Source organism: Mus musculus, chromosome 7, assembly GCF_000001635.26.
Source record: "Mus musculus strain C57BL/6J chromosome 7, GRCm38.p6 C57BL/6J".
Classification (NCBI taxonomy): domain Eukaryota; kingdom Metazoa; phylum Chordata; class Mammalia; order Rodentia; family Muridae; genus Mus; species Mus musculus.
Window position 1 is genome coordinate 91,957,592 of NC_000073.6, and position 15,155 is coordinate 91,972,746.

Consider the following 15,155-nt stretch of genomic DNA (forward strand, 5'->3'; position numbering starts at 1 on the left):
ACACTATTCTAATTTTTTAAAAAGACCATACAGAAGCTACATCAGAAGAACCCTAATTAAACTCATCAGTTCACAGATGTTTGTAGAAAAATGATCAGCAAGAAAAATTTGCCAAGAAATCCTGTTTCCTGGGAAATGAGGTAGATAGTGACAATAAAGAATACTGAGGTTAAAAACCATCATTAAGGCCAGCACATACCACATACACTGCAGAAACCCTTTAAGACAGGGACCATTGCCATTCCTATTTGATAGGCAACACAACTGAAGCGTACAAGGCTAAAAAGGATTTCTAAAAATCAGAGTTGGGCAACACTAAGACAAAGAGCTCAAATCTCAGTCCATGTAAAAGGCAGCCTAGTGGCTCTGTGTGTGTGTGTGTGTGTGTGTGTGTGTGTGTGTGTGTGTACATGTGTGACCATGTGTGTACATGTATACTGTATACGTGTATCTTATGCATGTGTGTCTGTTCAAGCATGTTCATACAACAGCATGCATGTGGACACCAGAGGACAAACTTCAGGCATTGTTCCTTGTCTTTTTACCATGTTTGAGACAGGATCTCTTTCCCACTGTGTAAGCCACTCTAGCTGGTCCTCACACCTCTGAAGATTATCCTGTGTCTGCCCCCCCCCATCTGCCTAAAATGCATTTTCTGGATTTCAGAAGCTTGAACTACCATGTCCAGTTTTACCTGACTTCTAGAGAACCATACTCACAGCAAGCATGTTTTACACAATGAGCCATTTGCCTAGCCTCAAGTGCATGTGCTCTCACTTAATCAGTGTGCTCTTTGCCAATATGATAAAGCACCTGCTCCAGGACCAAAATTCATGTCAATGCTTCAATTCTTTGGCCACCAAATAAAAATAAACCAAGCTGCCATTATCTTAAACTACACTTATCCAACCAATGTTCTCTCTTTCCCACTCACTGCCTAGATCTACCATTGGTTTAAATTACCATTCTCATCAATATTTTCTTGGTTGTATGAAGTCTGTCCTTAAAATCTACTCTCCACTTTAAATGTAGTAATAGGTAGAATTTAATAAACACTGACCATATATTTCTTTCACTGATAATCAAGCTGTATGGTTTCTGTACCCTGGGGAGAAAGATAATGAGTCCTTGCCAAATTAAAACTTTGATGTCACTTGTAATCTGATTCAGTTGGTTCACAACCCCTGGAGTCCTCTTCCATGCCCTTGTCATTTTTGTGACTCCAAAATTTGTTTCTCTTTTATTTTTCTCAATGTAGATGCTTCTAGGGTCATGATCATAACATTAAGAGATATCTAGCTTGGCAATCATGTTTTTAGATAAAATATCCATTTCTATACATATTTTCTACTGCTGTGCATAATTGCTTTCTCTAGTCACAAGTGGGACTGCCTCATCAAAACCAAGATTTCCAAAGGATGGTGGGATATATTAAAGCTCCTTCCATTTATTGTATATACCTTTAGATTTGGTTCATTGTCTTAGGGTGATAGAGCATAGTGTCACCACTGATCACACAGAATGTATGGTCACTACACTATTCTGGTTTTTCTAATTCTTGGTCATGTATGTGTTAAGGAGAAACAGAGGAAGGCAAGCTTGGGAAAGGAGCTTATCAAAATTACCCTCCAGAAAATGGGCTTTGTCAGGAGAAATAATGCCTTCCACACAAGAGCCACTGTTGGGCCTTGAGTGGGAGAATGTAAAAAGGGACAGTAGATAAAACCAGAGGTGGCATGTTGACGACACAGGGGGCATTGTGGACACTATAAAAAAAGCTAATAAGAGAATTAACTCGAAGTGAAAGTAGAAGAGTTATCTGCTCTGAATAGTGTATCAGGGAGACCTGAAAGGAGAGAGAGGAAGGAGAAAGTCTGAACATACATGAGAGAGTCCCTACTTTTCTATTTGCTGAAAGAGTAGATAAGGAGCCTAGACATAGCCACAAGCTGGTCTCAAGGCAGGCATTAGAATTCTTTGTTCAAAAGACATTGATAACTACCTTTGTTTATAAATTCCTGTCCTGACTGTGGGTGCTAGGGATCAGCATATTAGGGGAGGTGTTGCCTGAGTTTTTTTTTTTTTTTCTTTTTTCAGGCTGCACATCTGATCTTAAAGTGGCAGGCCCAGGATCTAACTGCTTTTATATCACTGTGGAAACTATTCTCCAAAAGACAAAGAGAACAACTAGACAAACCCTAAATATGAGCACTAAGGATAGACTACTTTTGATCTTCTATTAGGCCTCTGACCTAACTGCTATATTTCCATTTGGAGCCTGTGTGTCCACTTTGCTCTAAGCTTAGCACTATAAGTGTCATTTTATTCCCATCTGTAGAATGGATCCAATTATTAGAGTTACCTAGAGAGCTACAAAGAAAATAATTATTTGATTTGTTTAAAAATACACAATAGTAACTGAAGAGATGGCCTCTATCACTGATCAGACCAGTGGCATTCACTAAAACAATGAAGCACCATAATACCACAATAACGTACATTTATCTTATTTTATATTTATCTTACAGAAGACAGAAGCATCCCTGCAAGAAGTTAGTATGTATAAAATCCAATAGTGCCGGCATTTATTTTAGCCCAAGTATACATACTGCAATTAGTATTTACAAGGAAATAGAAAAGGTGGTGCTGCTGATCATATATGACTAAAGTAGATAGAAGAAAATGTATCACAGCCTCACTTACTCATAGCTTCAATTTTCTGGGTACTACAATGAAAGCATACAGCATCAGTCTCCAGCCTACCTGGAATATGATTCATCTCTTTCCATAGAATCATCATCTAGAATGTGCTAGCTGGTGTTAATCACTTCATTCACAGGTCAGTTATCAAAGAGGTGGTCAGAGTAGTACTATACTTGTATTTTATTTTCCCTTATTTTATTAAATAAGAGTCCAAGGTTGGTGGTACTGGTGATATTGATAATTTTTGTTAGAATTGCTCTACTATATGATTATTTATTAAACTCTTCCTATGTTCAGTTATTGTGTGTAATTTGTAGGTTAAACATATATATATAGCTTCAGTAAGACAGTTTTTTCCTCTACTGGGTACCCGGTGCTCAGTCCAATGGTTGGCTGCGAGCATCTGCCTCTGTATTTGCCCAATGGAGGAGTTAGAGAAAGGGCTGAAGGAGGTGAAGGGGTTTGCAACCCCATAGGAAGAACAACATCAACCAACCAGAGCTCCCAGGGACTAAGCCACCAACCAAAGTGTATACATGGAGGGATCCATGGCTCCAGCAACATAGGTCCTTGGTCCTATGAGGGTTAGATAGATGACTCACTGTATGGGAATTCTAGGGCAGAGAGGCAAGAGTGGGTGGGTGGGTGGGTGTTGGCACACCCTTATAGTAGCAGGGAGGGGGAAGGTATAGGGGATTTCTGGTAGTGGGGGAAAACAAGAAAGGGGATAACATTTGAAGTGTAAATAAGGAAAATGTCCAATTTTTTAAAAAAAGACAGTTTTCTCTGTTGCTCAGGATAGCTTATACCTGACTCTATATCCCAAGCTAATCTCTAATTATATATTTTGAACATATATTTCCATTTATCCATTGGTGGTATCTTTTGGATTGCATTAATGGAAAACTAGTAAGTACTGCATTGAGATTATGAAGTTAGAATTTAAAGTGGCTATTGAAACTATAATAAATAGGGAAAATATTATACCTTCTAGGCATAGGAGGGTTGATATAACGTGAAAGCAGAATATAAGAATGCCTAGAAGTGATAAAATAAAAGCTAGTGATTGGTAATTATGAATATAATTATAATATAATGAGTTGAAATTATTAATTTTTAGTTAAACTAATTACCACTTATTCTGTGCATTCTAATCCTTTTTGTATTCATTCATAGGTTAGTCCAAGAGATAAAATAGTGACTGGGATAAAAGCTGAAATTATTATTGTAATAGTATTGGTTGCCTGGATTGCTCATGGTAGGGGGAGTAACAGGGTAACATCTGCAAGTTTTGGAGCTCAGTTCTTAGCCATACAGAGAGAGAGAGAGAGAGAGAGAGAGAGAGAGAGAGAGAGAGAGAGAGAGAGAAATGTCACACTTTATTTTTCTCTATTAATTAATACCAAATGCAGCCCCCTCTCCTCCCAGTCACCCTTCATAGAGCCCTTTCCCCCAAGCCCCATCCTTCCCTTTCCTTCTCCTCTGAGAACAGGGCAGGAAGCCCCTAGGTACATATACAAACCTACCCTGGCACTTCAAGTCACTACAGGACTAGGCACATACTTTCCCACTGAGACCAGCCAAGGCAGCCCAGTTAGAACAGAATCCACAGGCAGGCAAGAGAGTCAGAGACAGCCCCAACTCCACTTGTTGGGGAACCCTCATGAAGACCAAGCTGCACATCTGCTACATATAAGAAGATGACCTAGATCCAGCCTGTATATGCTCTTTGGTTGGTGGTTTGGTTCTGTAAACCCTCAAGGAGCCAGGTTAGTTAGCTCTTTTGGTCTTCCTGTGGAGTCCCTATCTCCTCCGGGTCCCTCAGTCCTTCCCTCAACAATTCCACAAGACTCCCTGAGTTTAGTCTAATGTTTAGCTGTGGGTCTCTACATATGTTAGTATAAGTTGCTGAGAGAAACCTCTCAGAGGACAGTTATGCTCCTGTCTGCAAACATAACAGAGTATCATTAATAGTGTCAGGTGATTGGCTCTCTCCTATGGGATGGGTCTCATTTTGGCCCAGTCATTTGTTGGCCATTCCTTCAGTCTCTCCCTCATCTTTGTCACTGCACTTATAGTGTGCAGGACAAATTTGGGGTTGCAAGTTTTGTGGGTGGGTTGTTACCTTATCACCTCCAGTGGAAATCCTGCCTGGCTACAGGAGGTGGCCACTTCAGGCTACATATCTGCCAAAGCTAAAAGACTCAGCTGGAGTCACCCTCATAGACTCCTTGGAGCTTCCCCAATCCCAGGTCTCTGACATCCTAGGCCCCCTTCCCCTCACCTTCCACCCGTGTCTTCAATGGCTTCCATTCACTCTTCTGGCCCTGTCTCCCTGGCTTACCCTAGACTTAATTCCTCAACTCCATTCTCTCGCACCCAATTCCCTCCCCCCATCAATCACCAATGACTATGTTTCCCTTTTTGAATGAGATTCAAGCATCCTCCTTTGGGACCTCCTTGTTATCTAGCTTCTTTGAGTCTGTGGATTATAGCATAGGCATCCTGTACTTTATGGCTAATAACCACTTATCAGTGAGTACATACCAGGTGTGTCCTTTTGGGTCTGGAGTAGCTCACTCCGGGTATTTTAAGTTCTACCATTTGCCTGCAAATTTCTTGCTTTTAGCAACTGAGTAGTATTCAACTATGTAAGTGAACCACATTTTCTTTATTCATTCTACACTTGGCATACATCAGGGTTGTTTCCAGAGTTTGGCTATTATGAATAAAGCTGCTATGAACATTGCTGAGCAAATGTCCTTGTCGTAGACATCTTTTGGGTATATGCCCAAAAGTGGTATAGTTGGGTCTTCAGGTAGAACTACTGCCAGTTTTCTGAGGAACTGTCAAATTGATTTCCAGATTGATTGCAAATGTGTGCACTTCCATCAGCAACGGAGGAGTGTTTTCTATGCTCCACATCCTCAACAGCATGTGCTGTCACTTAAGATTTTGATCTTAACCATGGGTGTTAAGATAGAATATCAGAGTCATTTTGATTTGCATTTCCCTAATCACTAAGGACATTGAACATTACTTTAAATGCTTCTCAGGCATTCGAGAATCCCATGTTGAGAATTCTCTGTTTAGGTTTGTACCCCATTTTTTTACTTGGTTCATTTGGTTTGTTGTTGTCTAATTTCTTGAGGTCTTTATATATTTTGGAAATCAGCCCTCTGTCAGATGTAGTGTTGGTAAAGATCTTTTCTCATTCTGTAGGCTGCTGTTTTATCCAATTGACATTTGCTTTAGAGAAGCTTTTCAGTTTTATGAGATTCCATTTATTGCTGATGTTAGTGCCTGAACTATTGATATTTTGTTCAGGAGGTTGTCTCCTCCTGAACAACCTCCTGTACCAATGCATTCAAAGCTATTCCCCATTTTCTCTTCTATTAGATTTAGTGTGTTTGGTTTTATGTTGAGGTCTTTGGTCCACTTGTACTTGAGATTTGTGCAGGGTGATAAATATGGATCTATTTGAATTCTTCCACATGCAGACATCCAGTTAGACCAGCACCATTGTTGAAAATGGTCTGCCTTTTCCATTGTATAGTTTTGGCTTTTTGTCAAAAATCATGTCTTCATAGATATGCATTTTTTATCACTATTGCTCTGTAGTACAACTTGAAATCAGGGATGGTGGGTACTCCAGAATTTCTTTAATTATACAATGTTATTTTAGCTATCCTGGGGTTTGTTTTTCCATATGAATTTGAGAATTGATCTTTCAAGGCCTGTAAAGAATTGTGTTGGAACTTTTAGGGGAACTGCGATGAATCTGTAGATTGCTTTTGGTAAGATGACCATTTGTTTACTATGTTAATCCTACCAATCCATAAGCATGGGAGATCTTTCCATTTTCGGGTATCTTTTTAAATTTCTTTCTTCAGAAATTTGAAATTCTTGTCATATAGGCCTTTCACTTGTTTGGTTAGAGTTACATCAAGATATTATATATTATTTGTGGCTATTGTGAAGGGTGTTGATTCCATATTTTTTTCTCAGCCCTTTTATCATTTGTATAAAAGAGGGCCACTGATTTTTTTAGTTAATTTTGTATCCAGTTACTTTGCTGAAGGTGTTTATCAGCTGTAGGAGTTCTCTGGTATATTTTGGGGAGTCATTTAGGTATACTATGGTGTCATCTGCAAGTAGCAATAGTTTTATTTCTTCTTTTCCAAATTGTATCCTCTTGATCTCCTTTAGTTGTCTTATTGCACTAGTTAGAACATAAAGTAGTATATTGAAAAGATACACAGAGAGTGGGCAGCCTTGTGTCATCTCTGATTTTAATGGAATTGCTTTAAGTTTCTCTCCATTTAATTTGATGTTGACTATTGGCTTGGTGTATATTGCTTTTATTTTGTTTAATTATGAGGTGTATTTTCTTGATTTCTCCAAGACTTTTAACATGAAGAGGTGTTGAATTTTTGTCAAAGGATTTTTCAACAGCTAATGAGATTAGTATATGTTTTCTTTTTATATCAGTTTGTTTAAATGGTATGTTATAGTGATGGATTTTGTATATAGCCCTCTGCATCCATGGGCTATACAACAGTATAGTACCAACATATAAAGCACAAACTAAACAGGGTCTAGGAAGAGATTATTTAAATCACTGCTAAAGCAGTAAAAAATGAAAGCCACAATGCTAAATTATGTTAATGTTATAAACGGTCACTCTAGATCTTTGTCCAAGAATACAAAAATAATGTGCCCAACATGGTAACACTGACTTAAATATATTAAAGTGTGAAACTTCTGAATTATTTTTTATTTTTTAAAATTTATTTTAATTATTGTACAGAGCTTTTTGTGCATTCTTTCTTGGCAGTATTGTTTTGATGTTTGTACTTTTTAGTCCTGGGAACTAATCCAAGGTCTTCATACATTCTCAGTAATTATTAATTATATCACTGAGCTGCATACCCAACCAGACATTTTATTTTCATCATAAAAACTATAGCAAATATTTAAAAAGCGTATTTGCTTTTTTCTAGAAATATTACTCTGCATACCATCTCATGTCACTGCCTCAGAAAGATGGACAAAGCTAACTTGTTTCATAGCGTTCATGACTATGCCTATCCTGCTTTGGTTAAAGCTTAAACTGTATGTTCTATCAAGAATGTTAAGTGCTGGAGAGATGGCTCAGCAGTTAAGAGCGCCGACTGCTCTTCCTAAGGTCTTGAGTTCAAATCCCAGCAACCGCATGGTCCAAATATCAAACTGTTTGCCTGGGTGGTTGTCTTTCTCTTCATAGGTTTAACATTCATGTTGATCTTTCTCTCCTTTCAGGTAAATAACTATAGTTTAGAAGAAGTTACACACGAAGAGGCTGTAGCGATATTGAAGAACACATCTGATGTTGTTTATCTAAAAGTTGGCAAACCCACCACTATTTATATGACTGATCCTTATGGGCCACCGGATATTACTCACTGTAAGTACTATGCCTGGACCCATCCTCTGATAACCTGCCAGTTATATACAATGGGACTCCACAAAGGCATCTGCACCTCTGCTTACAATTTTACTCTTGTCCCGCTTCTGGAAATACTTCAGGGAAAATATGCTATTCATCATTTCCATGTTGTATCATGGGACTTTAGCTCATGTTTTGAAGGTGAGACACCTTGATGTGTTGGCGGGTCCACCATTAATGGAAAGACAAAGTGATATGTTTTTTAAACACAGTGACTACGATAGTGTTAAAACAATGCTCCAGATAATATGGAATATGAATTGTCGAATGCCATTCTATCCCTTGTCCTAGATTAGATCTATATAGGAGAGTAAAATACAGATGCTGCCAAAACAAGCCACAGTTGTAACCTTCTCTCTACAGGAGAACATTGGCCCCTGGCATGATAAATGTCCATTTTCAGTCATCATCATCACTTGTATCTTTAGCTGAGTTTGTTATACTCTATAGAATAAAGAAAATAACACAGAAGTGGATGCCCACAGTCAGCTAATGGATGGATCACAGGGCTCCCAATGGAGGAGCTAGAGAAAGTACCCAAGGAGCTAAAGGGATCTGCAACCCTATAGGTGGATCAACATTATGAACTAACCAGTACCCCGGAGCTCTTGACTCTAGCTGCATATGTATCAAAAGATGGCCTAGTCGGCCATCACTGGAAAGAGAGGCCCATTGGACACACAAACTTTATATGCCCCAGAACAGGGGAACGCCAGGGCCAAAAAGGGGGAGTGGGCAGGTAGGGGAGTGGGGGTGGGTGGGTATGGGGGACTTTTGGTATAGCATTGGAAATGTAAATGAGCTAAATACCTAATAAAAAATGGAAAAAAAAAAAAAAAAAAAGAAAATAATCAGTCATTGTGTCTGTAGCAGTGGGTGACACAGAACTCCTAGGGCAACAACGTGAATCACGATTCTGGGGACTGCACCAAATTCACTGCTAATTAAGCCTCATGCCCTCTCTTCTGTCTTCTGGAACTAAATTTAGAAAGAATTTACTTTTTTATGTAAGTCTAATAGATATTTTTGTTGACGTAAGTTAGCTTGCTGGATTTGGAACTTTGAGAGTTCAGTTGTGGGTGGGTACACCCTGGATGCCTCCAGGGCCGATTATTAATTAATACTATCACCTTAAGCAAGTTTTTAAATCTTTCTTAGATTTAGATGCTTCTCTTGAGGAAAACTGAATAACCTTAGCTAAAGGCCCATTACCTAAGCTATTACTTTTTGAAATAATGGTCTCAAATGTCTTACCCTCCAAATGGCCTTTTCTTTTTTCCTTTCCCAAAGAAGGCCTTAAGCTGAGATAAGCCTTACCTTAGCTAAGATAGAATGAGTTTTGACTTTCAGAGACTTTTGAACCTGATAAATTTAGAGGAGTCAGATTTGAGGATCTACAAGCCACTTTGTAAGGCCAAATAAATGCAGTGGAAGAGATTTTTTTTAAAGGCAGGACATAAAAGTTTCTAATCAATTAAAGTAATTTAACATGTGCACCATGCATTGTAATGTAAGATGTGAGATGCAGAAGAAATACAAGCCTCACCTTCTGCAACATGGCTGGAGGGTGAGCTACCTGAAATGTGTTAATAGCAACACAATTTAGCAGAAATAAGAGGCTGTCAGGTAAATAAAAATAAATGTCCTTTGGAGATTCAGAGAAGGAAGATTTCCAATCTATCTTTGAAAGAATGGAGAAATTCCATGCCTTCTCAATTTTACATTTGAGATGGGTAAGAGATATGAAATTGTATATACTCCATTCAGTTAAGCAGTGGTTCAGATGCCAAAACCACAGGATTTGTCTGAGGATTCAGAGCAAGGATCAGTAAGAAGGTACATTAGGGAAAAACAGAGGAAAAGATGCTTGAGATTGCAGACTTCCTCTGATGGAAGTACAGCATATTTATGGAGAACTCTTTATAGGAGAATTTACTCCTTGAGAGCCTCTTGCTTTTTGATAATTTGATATTAATTATGTAAAGTGAATGTGAGTCCTGCAATTAGAAGCTAACATTTTTGTTTCAATAGAAAATTAATCATCGTTCTGAAAATGTATGATGGTTGAATCTCTCCTTCAGTTCTTCTTGTCTAATTATGCTAATTTGGTTTACAAATATAACTGTTATTACATCTTTTCAAGTGTAAAGTCACTAAGCACTCATATGTGGGAAATGCGAATGGACAGCATCTTACCCTTATTGGAGAACAAGAAAAAAAATTTTGGCATGAAGCAAAGCCTTTGCTTTTTAAGCTCATCCTCTGAAATGTAACACATCAAATCATCTGCATAAAAGGTTTGATTCCATTTCTTTCTCTTTCCCCAATTCCTTAGCTTATTCTCCACCGATGGAAAATCATCTACTGTCTGGTAACAATGGCACATTAGAATACAAGACTTCCCTGCCGCCCATCTCTCCAGGAAGGTACTCACCAATTCCCAAGCACATGCTGGGTGAAGATGACTACACCAGGTCAGATATGCTTTTGGCTTACCTGGGCTGATGATGTTTTCTAGGAGAAGGGCCACATTTGTAGACTATGTCAGCTGTTGCTTAGCAGATAAACTAAATCTTCAAGCTCATTGTAGCTTTACTTTAAGTAAAAAATCTTCCAATACTTGTAAATGTACATGTAATGGGATTTCCTGCTATATACTCATAAATTCCTTGTGGAGAAACAGTATCAAGCACGCGTCTATCACAAAGTGATTGGCTAAGATTTTCTCACATTTTGTCCCATTAGAGTTTTGCCAAAGTTCTGGAGAGGAGCTTTCATTGCTTGGTGACAGATGATCCCAGTCAGGCTCAGAAAGAAAGGAGAAGCTTGCCAATGTTATCCATATGGTTGTGGGAGGTCAGAACTGAAGCGCTCTTCCTCTGACTCTACTTTCCTTGGTCTGCCTGTCAATAGGAACGCATACTTAATGGAATTTGGGAGTTGCCCTCCCTCTAGCGCAAGAGCTATAGGAAAAAAGAAGAGACGTGAATTTGGCTCCAAAGAGTTTCAAATTAATATACCATGTTAATTCCAAAGGGGAACACATCAAGAATCTCAGAGAACATGCCATATTACTAACACCACAGGTGACAGGACATGGGCACAGCACCCTAAACTGTCAAGTCTGTCAGGTCACAGAGAAAAACTTCATTTATTTAAATCACCATCAATAAAAATCCAACAGGTAGTGACTGATAAATAAATGAATTAGTTTATTTGTAGGTGAATAAGAAATGTACGGGTTTTTTTCTTTGTATTTTTAAACATTTTGTTCTAAAACCAGTATATGCATAATACACTTGGCGAAGGAGCAAAGCTATGGTTATGAACCAAAAATCTCCTCCAAAAGAGTGAGTTCTTCCAAACAGTATAGTCCTTGGTGGGTTGACTGCTTTCCAGTGGAAGGCCACACATCCAAGAATATATGCAAAGCATAAATTAGCCTTGATGGGTGGTTTTAAAAAGGAAAATAATGTATTTTTAAAAGAAGACAAAGAGTGGATCTAGGGGACTAGGGGAGCAGCAACTATGGTCAAAACACACTGTACAAAATACTCAAAGAATTGAAAATAAGACTTCCCTCAAATTCTCTTTCTAGAGTGACCTACTTTAAGATGACTAGTATAACAGCCTATAGCGAAAATTTTAAACATATAGAAATGTATGCTTAGATACAATGGGCTGGCCTTGACTTTTTTTTTTTTAACCAATAATGTGATTAGGGAGCCAAGCAGAGATGACTCATGACTTTAATCCCTGCACTTAAGAGGCAGAGGCAGGAGAATCTCTGATTTAGAGGCCAGTGTCATCTACAGAGTGAGTTTCAGGACAGCCAGGAGTACACAAAGAAGCCCTGTCTAAAAGGAGAGAAGAGAGAGAGAGACAGAGACAGAGACAGATACAGAGGGACAGAGAGACAGAGAGAGAGATTGATTTTAAGTTTGTGCACGTGTGTATGTGTGCATGTGCATAGGAGAATATTTGTATGTGTGTAAAATCTCATATATTTATATTCATAACAAATAGAGATGGATTACTTGGGTTTTATATCTTGTCTGTTTATTTGAAGTTATTTGTCAGTTTTGATGAAGTAGAGGCATCTTCATGCTGCCACATGCTTCTTTGTCTCTTCTGTTCTTTTATATGTATTTTTTATTACATATTTTCCTCAATTACATTTCCAATGCTATCCCAAAAGTCCCCCATACCCTCCCCCCCCACTTCCCTACCCACCCATTCCCATTTTTTTGGCCCTGGCATTCCCCTGTACTGGGGCATATACAGTTTGCGTGTCCAATGGGCCTCTCTTTCCAGTGATGGCCGACTAGGCCATCTTTTGATACATATGCAGCTAGAGTCAAGAGCTCCGGGGTACTGGTTAGTTATGTACTCACTGATAAGTGGATATTAGCCCAAAACCTAGGATACCCAAGATATAAGATACAATTTGCTAAACACATGAAACTCAAGAAGAATGAAGACTAAAGTGTGGACACTATGCCCCTCCTTAGAATTGGGAACAAAACACCCATAGAAGGAGTTACAGAGACAAAGTTTGGAGCTGAGATGAAAGGATGGACCATGTAGAGACTGCCATATCCAGGGATCCACCCCATAATCAGCTTCCAAACGCTGACACCATTGCATACACTAGCAAGATTTTATCGAAAGGACCCAGATGTAGCTGTCTCTTGTGAGACTATGCCGGGGCCTAGCAAACACAGAAGTGGATGCTCACAGTCAGCTATTGGATGGATCACAGGGCTCCCAATGGAGGAGCTAGAGAAAGTAGCCAAGGAGCTAAAGGGATCTGCAACCCTATAGGTGGAACAACATTATGATATGTATTTTTAAATGATTAAGCATTTCCTATTTATTTCACAATACCAGGTTGCTAATGTAGCTTGTTATATCTTTAGCCAGGGAACCAAGAGTTTGGAAGCTGAAAATGTACATCTGTGCAGACTCCTTCCTATGCTAAAATGTCTGAGCTCTGTGCTCTTAATTAAAATGAGGACTATGGCAAAGATAATCCTCCAGGTTCCATGAAGTATTTGTAAATATAGACAGAGCAAAGATCTGTTTGTTCTCTGCCTGCCACTAATATCAAAGCTGGTTTTAATTTGAAATGTCATTTTATCTTACTAGGACCCATAATAAATTAACATTTGTTAAAGCCTCTTTATAATCCTGGCCACTTGCTAGCTGTTTAACATACCCTATTCAATTAATCCTTTTAAAAACAGAGAGGAGGACTTCTATCACTACTTAGAGATGGAGAAATTAAGCTTCACTCAAAGAGAGTTTATGGTTGCATAGCTTTTAAGTAGGAAAAAAAAAGAGAGGCAGTTTTACAAACCTAAGTAGAAAGAAGCATTTAGGTTTTCTCTTTAATATAAAAATGAAAATCAAATTAAATAAATTCTTCTCATCACAGAAACGCTCAGCAGAAAAGGATCTGTGAGTCCTACTGAGCTATAAAGTTGACCAGTCAGGTGAGCCCTATCTCTAGCGCTGGCTATCTGTGGCCATGGTTAATCCCTTAACAACTTCACACTTCAGTTTCTTCGTCTCTGCAAGGGAAGAGGAGTTGAGTCTCAGGGGATTGTATGATTAAATGAGAAAATAAAACAAGCAACCTAGAATCATGTGCAACCTGTAATAAATCCATGGTAGATATTATCTATATAGAGTGCCTTATACTTATTGTAATTTCTAACCAACTTTAGAGTCATACAGAATGTTCTTGCAGATAGATAATCTCTCTGGAGTATAGTTGTCCCACAGTATGTATGCCTCATTGTCTTACTTCTTTCTTTGACTCCTTTTATGTTCCCATGCAATATATTCTTGCTAATAATTACACAAAAATCTTCTGAATGGCTGGTACCAGCAAAAATTGTAAAGAAAGTTCTATCGGCTCATACCTATGCACACTTCCTCTTGCCACTGGGTCAGAATTGCTGTGCCCTGCCTTGTATCCCCCGGCTGTAAGCTTTCCATGGACTAAAAATACTTGCTAAAACACAGATTCAGTATTACATTCATTATATTCAATATTTCCTACTAGACCATGGGCACTAGAAATCTAAAACTTTTACATTGAATTTAAAAATTATGTAAAGCAGTGCCTATTCCCCCTGTTCCTGGACATTTTTCCAAAAAGGCAACACTATTAGTTGTTTCATAACCTTGAGGTTATATACACTGGTGTTAAAGTTTCCTTCTTTTATAAAATAATTATCATAATTAATAGCAGTTATTATGCCCTTGCCTAGAAAAGAAAAATTTGAGAGTTTTGTGTCAGTTCTTATCCTTTTTAAATGCCAAAGATCTTTAGGATAAAAATTTTTAAGATTCATTTAATTTTTTACATGTCTATGTGTGCTTGCCACTTGTGTGTATATGTCTGCTGAGGTAAGCAGAAGTTGTAGAATCCCCTAGAACTAAAGTTACAGAAGGTAGCAAATCCACATGATGTGGATGCTAAAAACTAAACTCAGAAGCAAGTACTCTTAACTGGCAAGCCATCTCTCCAGTCCTGAATTGAAGTCCTGAATCTAACAGAATTCAATCACTGCTGTATTATATCGAGCATTATCAGATCCCTGATGCCACAGGAGGCCTTCAGGAAGCATTTATAAGTAACTTTGAGGTTTGTATAGACGCCATAGCAACAGCCATAACATCAAATGAAATTTTAAATAAGATGTGACCATGAGTCTGAACTTAAAAATATATAAGTATTGGTCATAATTTGAAAATCAGACATTTGCAGTATGTAGATAGCTTGTAAAGATTTAAAGAGGAATATAAACTAAAACTACATTTATATACACATATGTATCTGGGCTATATGATTTCCAGGTGATACTCTTGATGTTACAAATAACAACAAAAACTAAAAGAAATTAAGAAAATGCCTTATTGTCATACACAAGAACCAGAGTAAGAATTCTAATCA

General features: G+C 38.2%; 1 protein-coding gene across 22 annotated transcripts in view; it reads left to right on the forward strand.

Moving 5' to 3' along the window:
- Dlg2 (discs large MAGUK scaffold protein 2) overlaps positions 1–15,155 on the forward strand; it is a 1,973,059-nt gene that overhangs the window by 1,481,404 nt on the left and 476,500 nt on the right. For all 22 annotated transcript variants that reach the window (XM_006507776.4, XM_006507769.4, XM_006507767.4 and 19 more), the window contains 2 exons: positions 8,005–8,149; positions 10,527–10,665. In XM_006507776.4, the coding sequence (XP_006507839.1) occupies positions 8,005–8,149; positions 10,527–10,665 (284 nt within the window). The remainder of the gene's footprint in view (positions 1–8,004; positions 8,150–10,526; positions 10,666–15,155) is intronic.